Raw genomic sequence first — 23,843 nt, 5'->3', positions numbered from 1 at the left:
GTTCCCGTTCCAGCCACCCCAGCTCCCCTCCTCTGGTCCCCCCCAGGCCCCCTGGCTCCCCCCCCTCCCGGTTCTCCCCCCGGTTCCCCCCCCCTCCGTCTCCCAGCCGTTTGGATCCGATCCGTTTCCCCCCCGTTCCCTTTTATTCCCCCGAGCACATCCACCAGGGCCCGTCCCACCCCCCTGTTTCCCCCCCCCGTTCCCTTTTATTTCCATAAAGAAACCCGAGCCCATCTATTAGGGTCCGATTCTCCCCCCCCATTCCCTTTTATTCCCATAAGCGGCCCCGAGCACATCTCTCAGGGTCTGATTCTCCCCCCCTCCTTTTCCCTTTTATTCCCCCGAGCAGACCCGGACCCGATGAGGATGGAGGCCAGGGACGCCGCGCACCCCAACCACGGCTCGCTCTTCAAGGCCTTCCCCCCGCAGCCCCGGGCCGGTCTGCGGGACGCGCTGGGCCAGCCCGACACCAAGGTTTGTCACCCGCCTCATCCCCGTTCCCCTCCACCACCACCACGAGACCCTTTGGGGCTCCCCCCTTTGGGGATTCTGCTGCTTTTTGGGTCCTTTTGGGGTGCCACAGGCGCTGCTCGGCCTCACCACAAGCATCACGCACACGATTCTGGGCTCTGAGACATAAAAAAAGGGTGGTAGGGACGGGACAGGGGTGGAGAGGCTGGGACAGAGGCGGGAGGAGAGGCCAGGAGCCTCGGGTTGTCCAGCCTAGGGCCAGCAGGGCCGGGAGGCGACCCCATTGGTGTTGCTGCCCTGTGCCTGTTTGCTTCAGCATCTGGTTGGCCTGGAGGAGGCCGGGGGGCTCAATTTTTTGGGGTCCCATCCAGCCGAGCCGCCCTGTTCCACTCCAAACCCTGTGGATGTGCAAAGTGCCCCGTGGTGGCAACACCCCGCGCTTCCTGAGCTGCTGGCTCCTGGAATCAGGATCTCCAGCGTGGCCACAGAACCAGGTTTTGGCTTTTAATGAGATGGAAACGAAGCTCATCTTTCTCCTCTTCGTTAAAACTGCGATCCCTCCTGGCAGGGAGGGATTTAGTGGGGGTGGGAGGGCGAGCAGCACCCTGACAGCGAGGTGCTGCCCTGCTAAGCCACTGTATGCAACCATTTTATTCCTCTGGTGACAGAAGGGACGTTTCTAACCGTTAGTAAGAGCTTGTAACGGTTTGGAACCCGAGGAGGGAGAGGAGCAGCCCCTCGTCATCGCCTCCCTCTGTGGCCCTCTTGCCCCCGGGGTTTAATTTCCGAGCTGTGCTTTATTCCTGATGCAGAGCTGTGATCTCTCCACGCAGTTTCTACCGAACAAGATCGGCGGCTTCGCGTGCCCTGCTGGAAATGCCTCGTGCGCTCTCAATTACAGACCAGGTAGGACAGTTTTCAACCTCAGAGTGTTTTTTCATTATTTTTTCACCCATTCCTTCCCCACAGCAGCGTGGGGAGGAAGATTTCCTCCTCATAAACTCCTTACCCCTCTGTTTCTCTCCCCACAGAAGTCCCGTGCCCCGAGACCTTCCGGCCAGCAGCAGAACCTCGAGGCTTTGGGTCCAGCGCCAACGGGCAGTGGAGGGGCTTGGTGCCCACCCTGGGCTCTGCACCACCGAAGCCCCGGCTGAGCCGCGGCTCCTACCTCGAGGCTCGCAAAATCCCCAGGTGCGTGCGGGGCCGTGGGGGGGGGGAATTTTCCCCTCTCAGCCTGCTGGGGGTACTCAGAGCGAGTTCGGGGTGGGAATTGGCGGTGAGTTGGTGTCAGCGGGAGCGGTTGGCGCGCTGATTTGGGAGCTTTTGGGTTGTTTTTAACCCGCCCCATAAAGGGGCTTCCTAAAGGGTGCAGGCGGTGTTTCTGAGAGCGGAAACGGTGCGTGGTGTGGGGTCACATCTCTTTTGTGGAAGGTAACGTGAGAGGCTGCTGCTGAGCCCGTGCAGAAGTCCAGGTGTCTTGCAGGCACCCTGATGGGGCCGTTTAGGATGGAGGAAGGTGGGATGCTGCGATTTTGGGGGGGGGAGAAAGAGCAGATTGGGCTTTGACCGGCCAAGGGGACCTCTCCTGGCCGCTCTGCTGGAGGTGTGATAAGAAAAGCAGGAGCAGTGTGAAGGTTTTGACCCTCTGAATGTTGTGAGCCTCTTTGTGAGGCTCAGCGGGTGTGATGGAAGAGGGAAGGGGTGGTTTTGGGAGGAACCTCGGAGTTCTGGGAGCGCCCAGGTGGGACTGGAGCAGTTACACCCATGGGAGGTCAGGAGAGAGGCACAAAGCGTGTGGTTTTGTGCTGAAAATGTGCCCGTTAGCCCCTTCGGTAGGGTGGTGCCTCCAGGTCAGGGCAAGTCTCGTTCCTCTGGAAAATCCCTGTAATGGAGAAGGTTTGGTTGCAACGTGTGAAATTAAATTAAATGGGAGAAATTCCCAGTCAGCCCTTGTGTTTTTAACGGGCTGTCAGGTGAGCTGTGGGAGTGAGAAGAGGCAGGGTGAAGGGAGGGCATCTCCTCGTGTAAAAAAGGGAAAAAAAAAAAAAGAATGATTTTTGTGCCTGGAGACGGGTTTCAGCCATTTTGTGGACGCGGCTGGAAGAGGGGAGCTGTGGGATCTGGCGGGAAGGTCTCGCCCGGGGTTTGCAGGCTGGGCTTCCCCGGCCTCGCAGTGCCACCTGCCGGCATCAAGCGCTGGCAGCAGCGCTTCCAGGCCGAGCTGAGAGCCGGGCTGCAGCTCCCAGGTGAGGTTTTATTTGCCTTCTTAAAGCTGGTTCCTGATCAAAATCGGGGTAGCCTGGTCCTTGACTGATTGAGGGGCTGGAGGAGAGCGAGGCGACAGAGTGAAACAAGGGTGAGGTGAAAGGAGCTCTTTTCCTTCTCCCCTCGCAGCGGGACGCCCAACAGCTTCGTAGGCAAGTCGAACCACCACTGCCATGCCTCATTCCCCATCAAACCCGCTCCCAGCCCTTCCTGGAGCGGCCCGTGCCGCCGCAGCCTGCTCAGCCCCAAGAAGACGCCGCGGCGCTTCATCAGCACGGCGGAAGAGGTAAAGGGAAAGGCCGAGAGCTTCAGCTCTGGACTTCGAGTTGTGCTCAATCGGATCGTGGCTGATGGGTGAACTCTTGAGGGTGTCTGGATGTGCTTGCAGCAGTCAAATTTCCACTTCCACGGGTGTCTGTGTGTGCCTCCGCAGCGTGTGTGGTGTCGCTGTTTGAATCGTGTTGGCTACAGGGCTCTGCTTGTTTCCCTGCAGACTGTTCGGGAGGAAGAGCGAGAGATCTACAGGCAGTTGCTTCAGGTGGTGACGGGCAAACAGTTCTCCACGTCCAAGCCTTCTTCGCTATTCCCCTTCCACCTGTGAGTATGCAAAAGGCTCTTCCCCAGCATGTGTCATCGCGTGGATTCCACGGGAACTTACTTTTTCCCGTTCCTAGGTCCAGGTGTTCAAATTCCAGTAAAACTATAGTGAAAGAAACTCCCAGCAAGAACTCGAAGCTGTTTGAAGCTCCCAGCATCGCACCAGCCAGTTCCTCAACCAGCATTCTTGGAGCACCGGAGCAGCCGTCACACAAAGCTCCGCTCTACTCCCCACCCAGCTATTCCTCCAGTATCTTTGAGTCCCCAAACTCCACTGCCCAGCAGCACCAAGAAAATGTACCAGCATCTAGCACGCAGTCTGAAGGTAAAAACCAACAACAGCAAACAAGCAATCAAAAAAAAAAAAAAAAAAGGCAGAATCACTTTTTTTTTCCCTCCCTCTCCGTGTCTGGGCTTCTGCAGCAGTTGGGGAAGGCGGTAGTGATTGTGGGGATACCAACGTTCCTTAATCTTTTTCTTTTTAGGGTCAGACTCTGTCATTTTGCTCAAGGTCAAGGATTCCAGAACCCCAGCTCCAAGGTAAGAGTCTGGAGATGGCATCCGGAGGAAGCCAGGGGGGAATTCACTCCAAATTTTTTGGTTTTGCTGAGAGGTGAGATTGCAGAGTAGAAAGAAGGTGACTGGATGTTTTACCAAGACAGAGCAGTTTGCCATAGATAGAGGAGCTGTAGGGTGATGCCTTAACCTCCTTCTGGAGACCTGGCTGCAAATCACTGTCAGATCTGTCTGTAGCTCTTACCACTCTTGGAATAAGGATATCCTGGGATATTACAAATCAGTTTTCAGGTAATTGCTTTCCATGTACAGGAGAGCACTTACACGTGTCCTTCTCCCCCTTTCTAGCCCCCCGTTCTTCCAGGCAGAACTGTGGATCAAAGAATTGTAAGTAGATGTTTTCTGCTTTTTTTTTCCTGTCGTGAGTGTGGACGTGTAGAAATCAATACCGATTTGCTCACATAAACTCTGCTTCTCAGGACTAGTGTCTATGATTCTCGAGCTCGGGAGAGGTGGCGGCAAATTGAAGAACAGAAGGCACTGGCCCTACAGCTGCAGAGCCAGGTAAGAAAACAGTTACTGAACAAACAGCCTGAGTCAGAGCGTCAAAGCATGGAGCAGAAGGCAGATTGAGAAGAGAAAAATGGCAAAAATCTGCTCCTGCAGCTCCGGTGTCTTTGTTGCTTCTCCTTGCCATGGCAAGGCTCTCAGTAGTCCTGTGGCCAGGATAAATGCTGCCATAGCTTCCTCACAAGCCCTGGAGAGGTGGCTCCCTTGGGTGCTGTCTAATCTGAAGGTTTCTTCCGCAGCGGCTGCAGGAACACTCGGTGCAGGATCTGGTGGATTTGAACCTTCGAGTACCCCTCGAGAAGGAAATCCCCGTCACTGTGGTCCCAGAAGAGAAAGAGGATGCGAAATCAGCTGATGGCGAAGAGGAATTCCCTGAAATCACCGAGGTAAATCTGCAGGGGTCTGGTGGATGGAATCAGACACTTGTGTGTGTAACAGTTGTGAATACAAATACAGTTTCTTGAGGTCTGTGTGTAGGCACAGACAGCTGTTCCCTTTTCTCATGTGTTTTGTAGCCAGTTTATGAGGAGCAAAGAGCAAATGTGGGTTTGCGTGTAGCCTTTGTGATGGGAATAGCAGGAGTTCTCCCTTCCAATGCTGTTTGTGTCCTCCCTGTAGGAAATGGAGAAGGAAATCAAGAACGTGTTCCGAGGAGGGAACCAGGATGAGGTCCTCAGCGAAGCTTTTCGGTTAACAATCACTCGGAAGGACATTCAGACCCTCAATAATCTGAACTGGCTCAACGACGAGGTGAGGAGCCTGTCCTGTGCCATCGAGGCATTGTCCTTTGGCAATTAGAAGTAGGTTCAAGAGAGCAAATGTCTGCCTCCTCCTTGCCTGAGGAAGTCAGAGCAGGACACGTGGGCTGTGCTTCATGCTCTGGAGTTATTGATCTGTGGAGGAAATCCCTGTGTAGAACAGGCACTTGAAAAAATAATATTGGGATGCATGGGACTGCCAGTGGATGTGATCAGGGGATAAAATGTAAATCTTAGTGTTGGGGTCTGTGCGCTTAAACATTTCTGGATTTTTTTGCAGGTTTCAGGGCTTTTGAGCTATTGTAAATCCCCCGAGAGACAGGTCTGCAGAGTGACGGTGGAGGCAAAAGTAATTTCTTAGCAACTCTTGCTTTTTCTTTCCCAGATAATTAACTTCTACATGAATTTGCTGATGGAGCGGAGCAAAGAAAAGGGCTTGCCGACAGTTCACGCGTTCAATACTTTCTTCTTTACCAAATTAAAAACAGCGGGGTACCAGGCCGTGAAAAGGTGGACTAAGAAAGTAGATATCTTCTCCGTGGATCTCCTCCTGGTGCCTATTCATCTGGGAGTGCACTGGTGCCTCGCAGTGAGTGCTTTTGTTATTCCTGACAGCCCGTAGCTGGAGCAGACCGTCCTATAAAATCACCTGTGATTGAATCAAAAATGTCCTGGCTCTTGAGAGAGGCAGCTGTCAGGTGTTTGTGCGTGGGGGGAGAAATGCACGTTGGTGGCTAAAAACAAGATTTGAAGTGAGTGAAAAGCTAGCTGTAGCTTTCTGGTGTCTTTCAGTCTTTAAACAGTCTTAGAAAAAAAAAAAACAGGTAACTGTGAAGTTCACGTTAGGCTAGCTTATTCTCTGGAGAAAGATCTCATTTCCACATTCCCACAAGCTCGCCTTTAGAGACGCTGCCACGGGATCGTTTCAGAAAGATTCAGGCGAATGATACCGCGCGGCTTTCTCCACCTCCTGTGTCCCTTCTCCTGGCCCCCGAGCAGGACCAGATCCCGCGTGGCCTTTCAGCCCGCTCTGGTTCAGTCCTGGGAGCGTTGGTGAGCTGCCCAGCGAGGCAGAGAGGTGGGCGAGGATGTGAAAAGGGAGCGAAGGGCCCCAAAGAACAGCCCAGGGTGCAGACGTCAGGTGGAGCAAAGCCCGCTGTAAACGTATCCCTGCGTCTCTGGCTTTAACAATGCAGATAACGGCGCTCTTGTGTTTCACCGGGGTGCTCTGAGGAGAGCCTGATGTAGAGATTGGAGTGCTTAAATAACATGGCAGCAAGGGAGGGGAGTTTGGGAGGGCTGTGGTGTGCCAAGGAAGGTCGAAGCCCTCAGCAATCTCTGACCTGCCTTTTAGCAAGGCTGAGCTTGGCAGAGCGTGCGTCCGGGCGAGGAGACGAGCTCCTTGCCTCCTGCCTCCCTAACGAATCTCTCTTTGTGTAGGTCGTAGACTTCAGGAAGAAAACCATCACCTACTATGACTCCATGGGTGGAATAAACAGCGAAGCCTGCAGGATCCTGTTGTGAGTAACGCTTGTTTGAGCTGTGCCCCTTCAAAAATCAGACGGCTTCTTGCTCTGCTCTGGTCGCAAAGCGACAACCCTGTGGTGGGAACAGCTCAGCCCCTCTGCTGGCCCTGAGAGGGGCAGTCGGGGGAACATCCTGGCTTTGTTTCACCACCCACTGCTCACACAGTGCAAATTTGGTCTGCAGGAGAGTCCTGTCCAGCCTCCTCCTCCCAGAGGATCCCGTAGTGAGGCTGGTGTTACCTTTGTAGGTATAAGCAGGTTTCAGACCCGCTCTGTTTAAGGACTTGGAGCTTTCCCAGTCTTGCTGGGCATCATTTTTGGAAGGAAAGCAGCCTCTCAGACCCTGAGGACCAGGGGTCCCTTGCTTGTCCTGCAGCTGCTTGGAGGAGCGGCGTCTCCTGGCTGTGAAGGCTTTTCCTGCTTGTGACGAGGATCAGGAGGAGTTTCTGGAGAGCATGGGAGCACCTGCAGGGTGCGGGAGAGTCGCATCAGGACGTGGATGAAGCTTTGCCCAGGTCTCTTCATGCTGAGCTCCACCAGGACTTCGCAGGGCACACAGAGCCTCCAAAGGGAGCTGGTGAAAGCCGTTCTTCCTGGGTTCAAGCCGCAGAGAAGTTTTGCTTTCACCCTCCTGAGCTTTGCTGTGGGAGTGGAGCTGTCCGCAGGCCCTCCTGACCTCATGTCGAAGAGATGAGCGCGCCTGCCTCGTCTAGAACCGGCCAGCTTGACGCTCTCTTGTCCCACGTTTGGAAGGAGCTCCAGGAATGCGATAAAAACGAGCCCCATCTCCCAGGGGAGGAGGAGGAAACGCCTCTTCCCGAAAGCTCCTCGTCACGTAGGGCTGATACCGATCGGATTCCAGAGCGACTTAACGAGGCGCAGTCGCGAGCCCGCGTTGCTGACCCCGGGGTCGTCCTTCGGTTCTGTTTCTCGTCTCGGCTCTGCTCCGGCGCTGATTTTGGGAACCTGATCCCGAGCCTCGTGGCGCGAGGCTGAGGCCGTCGGCCGCGGTGCCACTCATGCAGTCGAGGAATGTTAACGATGATGAAGGCAGACAGGAGACAAATGCCGCTTAATCATTTCCAGTCTGCTTAGCGCCTTTTCCAGTTCAGGTGCTCTGTGCATGCTGGGCTGATTTAAATAACTGCTCAAGGAGCCGTTTTCCCCTTTTCCACGGTGTTGTGGTGTTGGTTGAAAGGGAGGACACGGAAAGGAAATGTGTGACATCTTTAGAAACGGCTCAGAGCTGTCTCAGCTTCGCTGCGTTGCTTGTGCTGCCTCTGCGTGCAAAGTTTCTCGGAGGATGGTGTGAGCAGAGCTGGCCTGCCTTGGGGCAGGGATGGTCTGGGTGAAATCGGCTCCTTTCAGCCTGAATTTCTGTGGTTCCGAGGAAGAAAGCAGGGACGTCCGGTGAAGTGAAGCACCTGGGAGGTGAGCGGGGGACCCAGGAGTCCCGTCTGTAGCTCATTGAGGGGTCTGGGATGAGGAAGCAGGTCCCCAGGTTGGTTGTAGAGAGCTCCAGAGGACACGAGGTGCAGGCTGAGTGGTAGAGACCCGGGATTTCAGGTCACTGTTGCCCTGGACGTAATTGTTTTCCCTCTGTTTCCTTTTAGGAGGCTTTTATTGGTTGAATGCAGTGGGAGGATCACACCGGGAAGAAGGGACGGAGGTCCTATTCATGGTTAGTGACCCTTTCATGCTTTCAATCTTTAGAGCTTCCTAAAGGTGGTGAGTGTCTGTAATTAGCCCACGTCTTACGAGGAGGGAATCTGATGAAATACAATGGCCGTTGGGCGTGACAGGGACCGCAGATGTTTGTAGGCTGGTAGCTGGCCTGGCTGCTGCGCTTTGTTTAGTGTCTGGGCTTTCACACGGCTCGGTTGGGAGACCTGGAGAGGATTTTGAGGAAAATTGGCCCTGCTTTGTGGGGGTTTCTCCTTGCGAACGTGGTGCTTGGCATCCCGGCTCCGCTGGGTGTCTGTTCTGGAGCAGATAAAAACCTGTCAGTTTGCTAAAAGCTTGGTTCTGGTGTACCAGGGCTGGAGGAAGGCTTAGGGGATGGGGCACACAACGCTGATGGTGCCTGTGAAATCTTATCTGCTGCTCGCAGCAGCCCTCCAAGTGCTTACCTTCGCATGCCCTTTGCTTCAAGGCTCTCAGGCATTTAGCAGTGTGCTGTTGGTTTCAACAGTTCCTCGAGGCACCTGCTCAGGTTTCTGTGTGTGTGAGCTGCGGAGAGCAAAAACCCGTTTCCAGATTTAGGAAAATGAGATTTAAAAGCCCTCAGTGTTTGATGGGGGGTGTCAGGCATGTGGGTTTCTGATTTGGCAAGTAATCATGTTTAAAACAGTGTCAAACTTCTCTTCTTGAGGTCCTGACAAAGTTGGCCTGGCACAATTAAGTTCCACCTCCTGAAGCTGTCTCGCGGTTGGAAGTGAAGGCATTTTTTTCCTGTTTCTCCTTAAAAAAAATCATTCAGCGTGTCACCTAGGCAGGACCAGGACTGTATTTCTCACACCGTGCACGTGGTGCTCGCTAGATTGCTGGAGATTGCTCCTGGTCACGACTGGCGTGAGCTGTGCCTAGCGAGTTCTTTCCTTGCTCTTCTAGAGAACTCAAAGCCCTGGCTGCTGCGTTCCTGTCAGTGTTGGAGCTGTGGCTTGTGACAGCTGCAGGTAAAGCTGCAGATGCTGGAGCTCAGCTCAAACCTCACAGGTTTCTTCCTGCTGCCAGACTGGGTCTTGTGCTTGCACCCACCCCTTCTCCGTGTGCACAGAGCTGCAGCATCGCGTGGTGGCTCGTCCCTGTTCCTTTTACGAAGCATCCCTCTATTTATCCACGCAGCTTCGCTCCCTGTTTGCCACCTGCAAGCGGAGCAGGCCGTGCTGCACTGCTCCTTTTTCAGCTGGGAACTCGAGTGGGTTCTGTGGCAGGCCGTAATTGCCAGGCTTTTTGTTCGTGGCTGCTGAAACGAGGCTGTTAATTAATTGCTGTTTGCACCGTGCTCGTATCGCGGTGCGGACAGTCAGCTCAGCCTTCGTTTGGCCGAGTTGTGAGGAGTTTCTCCTCCATCCGTTAGGGTTTTTTTTTTGGAGAGGAGATGCGGGGACATCTCGCTCTCAATGGAAGTTGCTCTGTTGTGGGATTTGCCCCCCGCTGAGGTTGTCTTGTCCAAGCTGCAGCGGAGTCAAAGCAGCCGAGCGGGGAGCTTCCTGAGAGCAATTACAGCAGCTGCTGGCAGCCAGCAGCCCCTGTGCTGGGAAACTGGGCTCGGAGCGTGTGTCCGGCTAATGAAGGCTGATAGAAAACGCTTGTCTGGACCCGATCTGGTCTCGGGGGATTGCCAGAAGGGAGGCTCCCTTCCTCGGCACTTTAACACCCAGCAAAGCCTATTTCTGGCTGTTTCCTAGAGATGCGATCGCTGGAAAGGGGCTGGCTCCGTGTTCAGAGCCTGCTGCGTGGTTCTGCTGCCGTTTCTTGCGCCTCGTTCAGCAGCCCCTGGGTGTTTGGGGTCTGCAGCCCAGGAGAGTCGGGGTCGCTGAGCAGATAGCAGCCCCCCGAACCCTTGAGGACCCGCACGTTTCACAGCAGTGGCGTTAAATTTGGCAGGGGCCTGTCCTTGGGTGCTTCAAGTCTTCAGAGGTCACTGTCTGTCCTCTGTTGCCCGGGTCTGGGGGAGCTTTTCTCTGCCGTGCCTGAAGTTTTCTTTATTCTTTTGGCTTATTTGGAGTTGCGATGCTGAATGTCCCCTGATAAGCACTGGGGTGGCACCGCGCATCTTCTGGGCTTGTCTGCAGGTCACTTCGCCCCCTTCTCCCATCTCTTTTTGGAGTTTACCAATGGCAGGATGCTTTTTAGCCAAGCCTTTGTGGATCAGATTGCTGGGACATGGCACGACTCCACGCGCTGCCGGCCAAACCCGCCTCTTGCCATGCCAGGTGCTCTCTTGACCCCTCTGCTCGAGCCAGCAGCATCGAATCCTCTGCTTCTCCTTTCCAAGCTGTCTGATTGCAGCCACAGCAGCGAGAAGAGTCCTCAAACTGTTCCAAGAAGATGCCAGACGTGAAGGAGATGGTTTCTGTAGATCTTCTTGGTCCTTTTGGTAACTGAGATGAACGGAGGGTGTCTGCAGAGCTGAACATCGCCTACTGGCAGCAGCAGCCAGTGCTGGGGGCTCCATTATGGCCCCGAGGAACATCCTGAGCCCATCAGCGGGGTCTCCTTGGGCTCCCTCAAACCAAACTTTGTGTCAGTGCCCCTCTTGAGCCCCCCTTTCCATACTTCCCAGTAAGGGAAATGGTTTAAGGCGTTCATATCCGCAAGGGATAAAGCATGGCAGTTACCTGGGTACGCTTTGTGCGTTGTCTTGGAGAGTTTCTAAATGTCTTCAGAGAGGCAGAGCTCTTAGCCCAGAGGTGTTTGGGGAAAAACAAAACCACTCTGCTTCTGTTCTTCCAGGGGGTGTCAGTTAGGCCAATCTGGTGGCAGCTTCATTGGGCGGAGGAGATGGAGCAGTACCCGCGAGCTTTCCTTGTTCTCCAGTTCTAGGAGCAGGAATGGGGCTGGCAGTGGGGCTCTTCCTCTGCTGAAGGCTTCCAGAAGGCATTTGACATCCCCCTGACACAGCTGGCTGCTCCTGCTTGTGTTCCCTGCTCGAGTCTCGTCCTGTCAAACCATCTCAGAGCTGGCTGCGCTGTGGCTTTGCCCGTGGCTACCTCCCCTCTTCCCCCATTCTTGGACATGACCGGAGAAGATCAGAGCCACTGGGCTCACCTGCCCCACTTTGCCTCTCCTCCAAAGCGCTCTCGATCTCTCCTGCCATGGTAGGGAAGCCTCAGGTCAGTACTGGAAGGGAAACCCAGGTGAAGAGCTCTGGGAGAAGATCTGCCAGCGTGTCGGACCTGCCGCCAGCCTGCAGAGGAGCTCCACGACGTGTGTTTGCTGCCCTACACACAGGGCGACTGTGTGGGAGCTGCTGGGATGCTGACACGTTTGCTGCTGTCTATGTTTATGCTAAATAAGCTCCTCAAAAGACAAGAGGCATCGATTCACAGGCTGCTGTCGGAGGCTGTCTCGGACATCTCCTCTCGAGTACAGCGCTCCCTTGGCTGGAGTTTGAGGCAGCCCAGTGGCTGCCGAGCTTTTCTCTGCTCTGAGTCACTCTCTGATGAATTAGATTTGTGCTCGCTGGTTTGTTTGTGGTATTGACTCTCTGCTTGGCAGGTACTTATTTTGGATGGGTTTTTAGGTTCTGCTTGGTCCTTCTTTTGGCTGCCTCAAAGCCCGGGTCTGTAGAGCCCTTTTTAAAATGGCCAGTACCGAGAAGAAAATATTGGACTTCCATTTTGCATTAATTCTGCAAACATGGCAGAGGACACTTTAGGTAAACTGACATATAGTGTACTGGCTGGCTTTCCCTGTTCCTCTAAGTAAGCCTTTTTGTTCTCTCGTTCCTACAGGCAATACTTAAAACAGGAAAGTCTTGACAAGAAAAGGAAAGAATTCGACACTAATGGCTGGTCGCTGCTGAGCAAGAAGAGTCAGGTGGGTTTGCACAGTCTGAGGTGTGGAGAAGGGGTCTGGCTTCGTCCTTGCTTTTGTCCCTGGCCTGGATGCACCTTTCCTGGCTGGTTTTTCTGGTGGCCGTGTTCTCGTGGTAACTCTAGGGGGTGAGCAAATCACAAGGCTTCTGTGGCAGGCTGGAATTCCCATCCAGCCCTGCGTGGAAGCAGGGAGGGAGGCCCAGGGGGTGCCACAGTGCCACCTCGAGCCCTGCTGCACGAGGCTTGCCCTCAGCTCCCCTTACTCGTGTGGGCATTCACCCACCCAGGCTTCGTTAGGGCTCGTTTGGGAGAGGCTCCTTGCTTCTCCGAGCTGACACCTGGGCTCTGGCTCCTCGGGGAATGACGCCTGGGTTTGTGTCCTCTCGTAGGAGATCCCACAGCAGATGAACGGCAGCGACTGTGGGATGTTTGCCTGCAAATACGCTGACTGCATTACCAAAGACAAGCCCATCAACTTCACGCAGGTAAACCCCACCCCGCTGTGCTCCTCGTGCTCAGGGGAGAGGCACGGGTTTGGGACACTTGGGCACCTTCTCATTCTTCCAAGCGCCCTTTGCTCCCTTCTCCATTGGTTTAAGGCTCCTCTGCACGGATCGTGCTGACGTTCCTTGGAGTTGAGCTGACACAAGGCACCGGGGCAGTTCTTTATACCATGCAAAATTCCTCAGAAGCCATCCTCAGGCCTTCTGTTACGCTGAAACGCGTGGGGGCACGTCACCCATGGGGCTGGTGATAGCTCACAAACCCCTAACAGGACCCAGCCATAGTTGCAGTGAAAGCAGGGCATTGTGGCCTGAATCCAAAGAAATTTTGAGGTTACTTGACGTTGTCAGCCTCCTTGTGGTATCCCACACGTGATTATTTTACTATTTTGCTTAGAGAATGTCATCAAAGTTGTTACCTAAATCCCATCTCGTTCACTGTGCTGTTTTAAATAATCTGAAAGTAACCTTGCCCCCAAAAAGGCTGCACCCAGGAGAGCGCCCGTTAGACGTGTGGTCCTGTAGGGCTGATGTGCCTTTTCTTTCTTTTCTCTCTTTCCCCCCCCAAAAAGCAACATATGCCCTATTTCCGAAAGCGAATGGCCTGGGAGATCCTGCACCGCAAGCTGCTATGATGACGCTGTGCCGAAAGCTGCTTCCCTGCGAGATTGTATCAGAAGTGCCCAAATTTGCCCAGCTCAGCAGTTTTGAGCCATGGCAGCGTGGATCTGCCCAGGGCTTCAGTCAAAGAAACAGCAAACGAACTCCTGTAAGATATTTTTGATAAAACACCATTCACGGACCAATGCGCAATAGAAATGCTCAGAAGCACACTTGCCTTTTTATTTTATTTTTTTTGTATTTCCGAGACCTATTTTTACAAGCAATTTCAGGTGCTGAGACTTGAGGGGGCAGCTTTGGCCATTGGAGGAACTTTTTTTTATTTTATTTTTTCTGCTTTTTCAGCCCTTTGCGGCCAGCTTTGTGCCGCCGACGGCGCGACTCTCGGGGCGGGGGATTGCAGGGGAGGAGAAAGCACTTAGGTGGTTCTGGATGCTCTGCTCTGCACCGAGGGGGCTTGCGAGTGGGTTGGGGGTGGGCAAAAATGTGCTTGGGGGTGGATGTTGGGAGGGTTTTGCCCACAGAGGCGGCCCTGCTTGAACACCAGCACGGATATCCCGCAGAGGGCTGGGCCAGCAGTCGCTGGGAGGAAGCGGGAAGTGGGACTCGACTCCTTTTCACTGGTCGAAGTGGTTTTTGCTTTGCCCTTTCCTGCATCACCTCCCCTCCGTCCCCAAAGCCAGCATTTCCTCGCCCACCCCAACCTCTGCCTGTTGTCACCTCCTGAGGTTACAGCCGGGCTGGGGGCATCCTCCAGGAGCTGAGGGGTCTCCGGGGGGGGGGGGAAACTTTGGTCCCATTTTTGCGGAGCTGCTTTTCCCCCTTGAGGAATTTATCTCCCGGTTCTTTAGCATCAAGTGTTTACGGAAATTCAGGTACAAGTTTGACTTACTGTAGAGTAGAGCCAACGTTGAATTGTTCTGTATATATTTCCAAGCGTTTTCCAGAGCGACAGAGAACAAAGTCTGCGTTTTTTCCGCCCTGGCTTCGCCTCCTCGCAGGAGCTGGGGCCGCGGCTTCTTGCCACCTTTGTCCTTGTGCGGACAGCCCCAGCTGAGCAGGATGAATCGCTCCTCTCTCCGTGATATTTTGCACATGTTTTGCCTGGGGGCTGAGTGCTGACACAAGGTCAAAGGTTGCATCGAAGGCAGGCAGCGAGTTGAGAAGTGCTTCCAAAGGTATCTGAGTACGTTCGGTGTGCGCCTCTCGGGAGCCTCGAGGATGAGCGATCTTCATCCCTGTCAGCTGGGGGGAGAAGTAAAATATTCAGAAGCACTTAACCCCTTCCGCAGTTGGGATCCGGGGGCCCTTGAGGCTTCTGAACGTTTTACCCTGGGCGCCTGAATCCTCTGGGCTCACGTGGGGCTTTGCTCCTGCTTTCAACTCTTTTAATTTATTCTCAAGTGCGATGTGGGAGGAAGCGGTGGGTGTTTGAGAGGCTTCCCCAGCAGCTGACCCTGGTTCTGTTCTCTCGTGTACATAACCTTTTTAAGTATAAGTAAAGAATTAAATAATGTCCACTTTTGTATTTTTGTCTCCAGATAGGGAGTGACATTTTATACATTTTCTGTACCTGTAAGCAGTAGTTTTGTACAAAAGTTCTCCCTTCTAGCCCTTGCCCCTGCCGCGTTGTGTTCTTTGTAGGCTGGTTTGTATCCTTCCCTCTCCTTCCTCTCCCCTCTGTGTGTTTTATACTGAGTTCATTTACTACCTTTTTCTATCTTTTACTGCAAGTAAAGATCTGAGGAAAAAAAAAAAAAAAAGACTGCTATCTTTTCTTTTCTCGGGGTGCGTGTAATGATTCCCTGTGAAATAAAACTTGCTGTGAACCGTAGCCCTGCTAGCACCAGGAGCAGGAGTCTTTGTTAGCATCCCGGGCTTGCTCGGGGACGGCTGCCTTGCATAATTCCCCCTCTAGTTAAAATAAATCACTCTCAGCAGGCTCAGGCTCTCCGAAGACAGAGGAGGTTCAGTGCTCGTGGTTCTCACCTAACCCAACGTGACGGGGAGGAAACAGCCGGCGCTTTCTCTTCCTTAACGCTGCTGCGAGCGCTAAAAAGCCTTTGCAGCCCCAGGGTGGGCGCCCTCGGCCTTGGGTTTGGGGCTGGGGGCCTCAGTGCCGTTCCCAGGCTCATTCCCAGGCTGGGGGCTGTGTCCCTTCCCTGCTATCAGCTGTGCTCAGCCCCCCTGAGCAGCAGTTTGTGGCTGCAGCAGCCCCTCGCCACGTCCCTGCGCCGAGCTCAAGGCGCCCCTTGTTTTCCTTGGCTCCCTGCTTCCAAAAAAGCCAGGGAGAAAAGGGCCCCGTCAAAGGCGGCTTGTGCCTTGCGTGTGCCCCTAACCTACAGGGGCTCGCACACGGCTCCCAGCCCTCTGCGGCCACCAAAAATGCATTCAGCATTTATCCCTGCCCTTCTCCCTGGCTTATTAATAGAATAAATCACCTTGCCCAGCCCGCCTGTCCCAGTCTGGGGATTTTCAGGTCATATTGACTTTTTTCCTCCTTCCTGTATCCTTATTCCTAGACATGAGCGAGATTTCTGCCCGGTGCTTCCAAAGGGCCGGTTGTCAGCCTCTCTGACATTCCTCCCAAACACACGCGTGGCTTCTGTAAATACCCCCGGCGCTGCCTCCCCCCAGGAGCCTCAATGCCCCATTCATCCACTCCCCGAGCCGTGCCTCGAAGGCGGCCGAGCTCGCGTCGCACCAGGCAGGGGGCTCCTCGCAGGGCCTCTGAGATGGGGGCGAGGAGGAGCTGAAGCTTCCCCCGTCCGCTTCTCGCTGCAGGGTGGGACGTCCCCGACCCCTTTTCTGCGTGAAATTGCACCGAAACGGGGGCTGAAACCCTCCCTCTCTTCGCACCGGCCTGCAGATGCGGTGCGGGTTGCTAAAAGGGTCGGCTTTGTTCCTTTCCTCCCGCACCGCCGTGCCCGGGGAGCCTTCCCCACCCGCTCCTGGCTGCCGGGGGGAGGCCGGGACACCAAGAGCCGGGCACCGGTAGCTCCCGGTTCCCCCCCTGTGCTAGGCCGCAGCCAGGCCAGGCCTGGAGCGGGTGGGTGAAAATGGGTGGAAAATGGCCCAAATTGGAGGCCCCAGCACCAGGAGGCCTCCGGGCCCCACCGGGAGGTGGGGACGGGAGCTGCCTGCAGGAGGGATGTGTGGTGTGGCTGGTGGATGCTCTGCGGCCTGAGGGTCTTCGCAGCCCCATAAGGTTCTCATCCACCACCCCTGAGCTCCAAGAAGTCCTCCAGTGTGTGCCTCCATCACCGGGACACCTCAGTGTGCCGTGCTGTGGGGACACCTCAGTGTGCTATGGGGACACCTCAATGTGTCATGGGGACACCTCAGTGTGCTATGGGGACACTTCAATGTGTTGTGGGGACACCTCAATATGCCATGGGGACACCTCAGTTCTCTGTGGGGACCCCTCAGTGTGCCATGGGGATGCCACATCACACCAGGGGAACGCTTCAACACACCATGGGGACCCCACGACTCATCACAGGGACACCACAATGTATCCCGAGGACACTACAACACACCATAGGGCCCCCATAATGTGCCATGGAGATCCCACAACACATCTCAGCAACCCCACGATGCACCATAGGGCCCCCATAACACACCATGGGGACCCCATAGCACATCTAGTGACCCCACAATGCATTACAGGGACTCCACAGTGCACCACAGGGCTCCCATAGCACATCATGGGGACCCCACAATGCATTACAAGGACCCTACAATGCACCATAGGGCCCCCATAACACACCATGGGGACCCCACAACACATCTCAGCGACCCCACAACGCATCACCCCAACCCTGCTGCCCACGCAGGGAGGTGCCAACACGGTGTCATCTCCCATAGCCTTCTTGTCCCGCAGCTCCCCATCACCTATGGGGTGGCCACTCCTTCCCCTACGGCTTTGTTTCCACCGCCAGCGCGGCTGATGGGGCCGCGGCGTTAATTAAAAAGAAGCCGTCCCGGACAGAAATGCCCTTTGTAGGCTTGCAGCGCGCGGCTGCGTGTTGCGATTGGCATCCGTATTGTTGGGTAAACTTTGTCGGGAACATCGGCCTTTCCGGGTTGCTTCCCGGCGCTCCGGCTCGGCCCCAGATTTATGGTGGCTGTGGACACAGCTGCCCTTGTGCCAGGGGGCTGGGGGGGGCCAGGGGAGGGCGAGCAGCCCCGGCCCCAACAGGGGGAGCCCCCAGAAAGGCAGGGGAGGGGTCCCCATCCGAGCTCAGGGTCTAACAATGGGGTAAGGGGGCTTGATTCGTGGCATTTAGGGACTGGGGGGGGTCAAGGACAGCATCCCACCTGTACCCCCCACCCCATCCTGTCCTTAGGGCATAGAGCAGCGGTGACATTTGGGGACACCACAGACACCCTGAGACCCTGGGGGGGGGAACCCCTGGGGCCGGACACCCCCAAACCCACCCACCCACTGAGGGGGGGGTTGAAAAAGGAGTTTTTGTGGGGGTGGGGGGTGGAGAACGGGACAGACGGATGGGTAGAGGGATGGACACACGTGCGGTGACTCAGTTTCCCCTCCTGTCCCCCCCCCAGCTGCCAATGGAGGGGGAGGTGACAATACCTCTAGATGTCACTCTCCCCCCGCAAATGCCACCTCTGCTTTACCCCCCCTCAAAAAAAAAAATATCAGGCAATTCATGCTCATGTTTAATGTGGGGGGGAGGGCACCCTAATGGCAGCCCCCCCCCAAAAAAAAACAGCCGCAGAGCGGGCGGGGGGGCTGCACACTCCACGACACTCCTGATCGTAATTTCTGCTAACGACGCGTCCCCCCCCCAGGGTCCCTCGCTAATCCCTCGGACCCCGCCGCTCATTAGGCCCCACGACCCCGCTGCTTGGGGTTTTGCCATCCAGAAAAAGCCCCCGAAAAAACCCCAAACCACCCATCCACGGCCTCGTCCCACCGCACGGCCACCCTGGGGTGCCGTGGCCCCGAGCCCTTTCTCCGTTCAAGCCCCGGGACCCTCGAAAAAAAAAAAAAAAAAGAAAGAAAAAAAAGCTGCTTTTAGTTTTTTTTTATTATTATTATTTTTTTTTCCTTTTTTTTTCCGGCATCCTCCGGCCGGGGCCGGGGACACAGAGGGTGGCTTTGTGCAGGCTGGAGGACGCCGCGGGGCAGCGCTTCGGGCTGCGCCCTGGCTGCTTTCCACCGTAAATAGGTGGCCTTTTGGGGGGGCGGCGTTTCAAAGGGGGCTGAATCGCTCCCTATGCAGGGAAAAAATGGGAAAAAAAAAAAAAAAAGAAAAAAAAATCCCCAAAATATCCTCCTGGTTTTCGAGGAGCCCGGAGTGCGACGGCGCCGTGCTGGGAATGGGGCGCGCTGCAGTGGCTGGACCTGGACGCCCGTCCCTGTCCCCCCCATGTGGATTTGGGGTGCCGGGGGTGTTTTTTGGGGGACCACCTGCAACGCTTTGCGTTTTGGGGTCGGAGGAGGCGTTGCGATGCTCAGGATGCAGGGCGGGGTTTGTAACTCCTGTAATTCGCCTTTTTCTGCCTTTTTTTAAGGGACCCCCCAGCCTGGGAGAGGGACGGCGGTGGCAGGGTTGTCCCCATCCAGGTGACACCACTGGGAGGGGACGGGGCTTTGGTGACATCCTAAAGACCCCCCCACTTTGAATTGTCACCCCCAATAACAGCACATTGAGGCCACTTCCATCACTTCAACTACCAAAAAAAAAAAAAAAAATCACAATTTTTGCACAACCTGTCCTGAACAGGAGGGATTTTACCCCAAATCTACAAACCAGCAGTTGGAAGGGGGTGGGTGAGGATTTATCCAGCCCCCCCACACGATACCTCCAAACCTCCCCGGCCCCGCAAACGCTGCCGGCCTCCCTCCAGCCCTCATTAATTTGGGATAATCGCCGCTCTCATTAGCGGGGCGTGCGCCTGCCAGTGCCGCCCGACCCCGCCGCGCTCCCTGGCACCGGCGCCCGCGGCTTTGTTTCGTTTTTTTCCTGATTTTTTTCTTTTTTTGGGTGGGCTGGGGCGGGGGGGGTGCTGTTAACAGATTTTTCTGCAGGGAGGCTCAGCTCCGGAGCAGGGTCCAGGCTTCATCCCTACGAGACACCTGAGAAGCCACCACCAAGCCCATGCTCAGGCTATGCTGGAGGCGTCCCCAGCCGTGGGGATTCACTGGAGGCTACTACGAGGTTGTGCCCACACGGTGCTCTTGGTTTTTGCTCCTCTTTGTTGTGTTTTTTTTTTGGGGTGTGAAGAGCTGTGATTTGGGGAGTCCCCTCCCGAAATAAACCCTTCTGGAATCCAGTTTGATGTATTGATAATGGCACGGTTTGGGGCAAGATTTCCTTCCAGGACAAACACGCTGAGGTCGCCCCCCTTTCGGCACCAAGCTCCGGCACCCCCCAGCACCCCCTTCCCCGTGCCTCACGGGAGCGAGAAACCAGCCTGGAGGGGTGTGCAAGGGGGACTTCTCCCCCAAAATCGCCCCGAATTGCTCCAAAAAACCTCCCCCCGCCGCAGCGGCTGGGGGTGGCTGTGGGCGGCGAGCGGGCCGAGGCTGGCGTCTGCCGCGGCTCAAAGGAGCTCTTTGTGCATCGCCACCTTCCCAAAGAGCCGCCTGTTCCCCGCCACCTCCGACGGAGGAGGAGGAGGAGGAGGAGGAGGACGAGGAGGAGGAGGAGGAAGAGGCCGGGCAGGGGGCTGAGCGAAGGCTGGAGTTATTTGACATCATCTCACAAAAATGCCGGCGTCTTCCCCCGGCCCCGGGGCCCCCTTCCCACCTTTCCGCCGCGCCACGAGGGGCCGGGGCAGAAGAGCTTTGGATGAGGAGGGGCGAGGAAAGGGGGTGTGTGGGGGGGGCAAGGCGAAGAGGACAAAGGGGCTGTGTGCGACGCGATGCGGGGGGAAAAAAAATAAGGGAAAAAAAAAATGGGGGAAAAAAATCCCTTTTCGAGTCTTTAATGCTTCCCGCGTGCGGCTCTGGGATCAGCTGGGAAAGGAGCCGGGGCCAGATTCCCACCCGGCGATGCAAAGAGGCATGGATGTGGCCATGAAGGGGATTTGGGGGGGGATGCAGGTGGGATTTTGGGGAGAAATTCCAGCAATTGGGGTGTTTTTGGAGCCCGGCCCTGGAGCTTGCAGGAAGGATGCTGGAGGCGTGCGATTCACCCCCTTTGGACCCAAAAAACCTCCACGAGGGTCTCGGCGGGGAGGAACTGCAGCAAAGGGGCTGGTTTGGGGCAAATTCTCCCCTAAATGGGGCTGCTCACGGCATGCTGCAGCGTTGCATCATCAAGCAGCTTTCGGGGAAGCCGAGCACCCAACAGCTCGCCACTTTTTGGGCTCGCCCCGGTGTATTTGGGAACCGGGAGACACCGGGGAGGGACGGGAGTAATAAAAATAAAATCAAATAGCATCATGCAAAGGAGTGAAATGGCCTTTTTTTGGCCCAAACCCGCACCCTGGGGACGGCGGGGACAAAGCTCCTTTCTGCTCCCCGTTCCCATGCCGGCCGGCCGAGCCAGGGGAAATATTTGGGGGAAGGTCTGAGGTTAATGGGAGCTGCCAGGTTTGACTTGCGCCGCTCGAGGGAGAAAAGTGGATTATTTTTTTTTTTTTTTTACCCCTGCTGAAAAACGCTCTTTTTAAAGGAAAAAAAAAAAAAAAAGAGCACCGGGGGGGGGGTCACCCCCTCCTTGCCCGTAAAACCAAACAACCAAGCGTGTGTTCGGGCTGGCTCGCGAGGAAGTCCCTCTATTTTGAGGCTATTTTTACGGATGGCCCCCGGGGGGGGGAGTGGGGGCGAGTGTATTTTGGGAGGTGTGATGAGCAGGGTGAGAAATGGGGAGAAATGAGGCCGAAATGGGACTGAATCGGGGCCAAAATGGGGCCAAAATTGGGCCGAAATGGGGCTCAGAGGCAGGGCGATGCCCAGCTCCCATCATCCCAGTTTCCCAGGGTTGCTTTTGAGCCCCCCCCCCCCCAATTTCCTTGGGGATGGGGGGTGCTGGAAAGCAGCTGTTTGGCTTTCCCAAGCAGGTTTTGGGGCTGTTTGGGGTGTTTTGGGACAAAAGGCTCGAGATGGGGCAAGGGGAGGGAGAGGGATGGAAGTTTTGCTCCCAAATCACCAAAGTGAGCAAAACGGGGCCAAAAACTGGTGGCATCGCGGAGGGGACACTTGTCCTGGGTGGTGGCATCAACTCGGGGACATTCACCATGGGTGATGGCATCGCGCTGGGGACAATCCTCTGGGATGGGGAGAAGGGATGGGACATGGGGATGGGACGCGGGGACACCGGACACAGGGATGGGACACGGGGACATGGGGACAGGATGGGACACGGGGACAGGACACGGGGTGGACGCAGGACACGGGGATGGGACACGGGGACATGGGACATGGGGACAGGGGTGGGATATGGGGATGGGACACAGGGACGGGACAGCAGCAGCCCCAGCTGCCACCACCACGTCCAGCCGGGGCAGGTGACACCAGGATGGGGACAACCCGCTGTGCTGGTGGCATCAGGACGGGGACATCGCCCTGGGTAGCAGCACGAGGAGGGGGACAGCCCCAAACCGAGAGCATCCCAGCAAGGGGGCTCCTGTGGTGACGGTGACGATGGTGATGGTGATGAAGGTGATGAAGGTGACGATGGTGACGGTGACAGCGGCGGTGGCAGCGGAGCCCCGGGGCGGGCAGAGTTAAGGCCGCTTTCATTCCTTCCACTCGAATTCCTGAGCTGACTTGGATGCTTCCCTGCGCTTCCCGGGCTGATTGCCTTTCCAGAGCCCTCCACTCCCGCAGAAATGGGGAAAAAGCAGCAAATCGCCCCAAGATGGGCGAGCACGGGCTTGATAGGAATGGCTGGGGAGGGGGGGCAGGAGGATGTGCAGGGCTGCAGGTGGGAAAAAAGGAAAAAGAAAAAGGTTCCGTGGTAGTGAGGTGGGAGCATCACGAGGAGGGGGCGCCCCCCGTGCAGCAGGGCTGCGCGCCCCCGTCCCGGTTTTGGGTTAAAATCCACTGGAAAGTGGTGCCGGGGCCAGGGCCTGGCCCTGCTCCCGGGCGCTGCCGCCGCCAAGGGCCGGGCTCCTCCACCTGCTCCTTGGAGGGGCCGTGGGGGGGGGACACACACACAAAGCACGGTGGTGACCCCCCCAAAAACCTCCCCTGAGCGGCCTCCGCTCCCCGTTACCACCTGGGGAAACTGAGGCACGGGGGGGGGGGGGGATCCGTGCTGGGACGGAGCAGGAGCATCACAGCTCCCCCCCCCTTGAGTTGTGGATAAATTGGGGGGGGTCTCCGCTGCCTGCGGAGTTTTTTGGGGGTGGGCGAGGTTTGCAGCCCCCCCTCCCCTCTAAGGAGAGGCCCCCCCCGGGGGCTTGTTTTGGGCCGTGGGCGCCGCAGCAGCGGTAACACAGGGGCTTTGTCCGCCCCGGCCTGGCGGGAGGCTGCGGGGCAGAGCGGAGGCTGGGGAGGTCGGGAGACTGGGGAAAATGGAGAGACTGGGGAGGACTGGGGAGGATGGGGAGGACTGGGGAGGCTGGGGGAGGCTGGGGGAGGTCAGGAGACGGGGGAGAATGGAGAGACTGGGGAGAATGGGGAGGACTGGGGGAGACTGGGGAGGACTGGGGAGGACTGGGGGAGGCTGGGGAGGACTGGGGGAGACTGGGGAGGTCAGGAGGCTGGGGAGAATGGGGAGACTGGGGAGGACTGGGGAAACTGGGGAGGACTGGGGAGGATGGGGAGGACATGGGGAGGATGGAGAGGTCGGGAGACTGGGGAGAATTGGGAGAATGGGGAGGCTGGGAGAGGCTGGGGGAGACTGGGGAGGTCAGGAGGCTGGGGAGAATGGAGAGAATGGGGAGAATGGGGAGGACTGGGGAAACTGGGGAGGACGTGGGGAGGATGGAGAGGTCGGGAGACTGGGAAGAACTGGGAGGATGGGGAGGCTGGGGAGGACGGGGGGAGGTTGGAGAGGCCGGGGGAGACTGGGAAGGTCAGGAGGCTGGGGAGAAGGAAGAGAATGGGGAGACTGGGGAGGACTGGGGGAGACTGGGGAGGTCAGGAGAGTGGGGAAAATGGAGAGAATGGGGAGACTGGGGAGACTGGGGGAGGCTGGGGAAGGCTGGGGAGGACGTGGGGAAGTTGGAGAGGCTGGGGGAGGCTGGGGAGAATGGTGAGAAGGGGGAGGCCGGGGAGGCCGGGGAGGTCGGGAGGCTGGAGAGGCCGGGGAAAAATGGGAGGTCAGGGAGGAGGAGGAGGAGGTCGGGAGGCCGGGGAGGCCAGCCGTGCCCCCAGCTGCGCCCCCCCAGCACCACCGGCCTCCCCCCGCAGCCTCCCTCCCCGGTCCTCGCCCCCCCCTCAGCCCCAGCCTCCCTGGTCCTGACCCTCCCCACCCCACAGGCCAGGGGCGAGCACCCCCTGCCCATCCCCAACCCCCCCACAGACCCCTGGACCCCCCCCCCCCCCAT

At 56.6% G+C, this 23,843-nt stretch overlaps 1 protein-coding gene across 1 annotated transcript; it reads left to right on the top strand.

Annotated features, from left to right (window-relative positions):
- The first annotated feature begins 360 nt into the window (after nucleotides 1–360).
- On the top strand, nucleotides 361–13,759 carry SENP1 (SUMO specific peptidase 1). Its single transcript, XM_032204704.1, has 16 exons — nucleotides 361–474; nucleotides 1,284–1,377; nucleotides 1,503–1,662; nucleotides 2,866–3,022; nucleotides 3,230–3,333; nucleotides 3,411–3,658; nucleotides 3,819–3,873; nucleotides 4,198–4,236; nucleotides 4,329–4,413; nucleotides 4,659–4,805; nucleotides 5,038–5,169; nucleotides 5,563–5,766; nucleotides 6,618–6,697; nucleotides 12,163–12,247; nucleotides 12,636–12,731; nucleotides 13,322–13,759. Exons 1-16 carry the CDS (start codon nucleotides 361–363, stop codon nucleotides 13,382–13,384), a joined length of 1,863 nt encoding a protein of 620 aa, XP_032060595.1. The 3' UTR covers nucleotides 13,385–13,759.
- Nucleotides 13,760–23,843: the final 10,084 nt, after the last annotated feature.

This window comes from Aythya fuligula, chromosome 29 (assembly GCF_009819795.1).
Source record: "Aythya fuligula isolate bAytFul2 chromosome 29, bAytFul2.pri, whole genome shotgun sequence".
NCBI lineage: Eukaryota > Metazoa > Chordata > Aves > Anseriformes > Anatidae > Aythya > Aythya fuligula.
The sequence above is the reverse complement of the archived record's forward strand: the minus strand, read 5'-3'. Positions and strand labels throughout refer to the sequence as shown.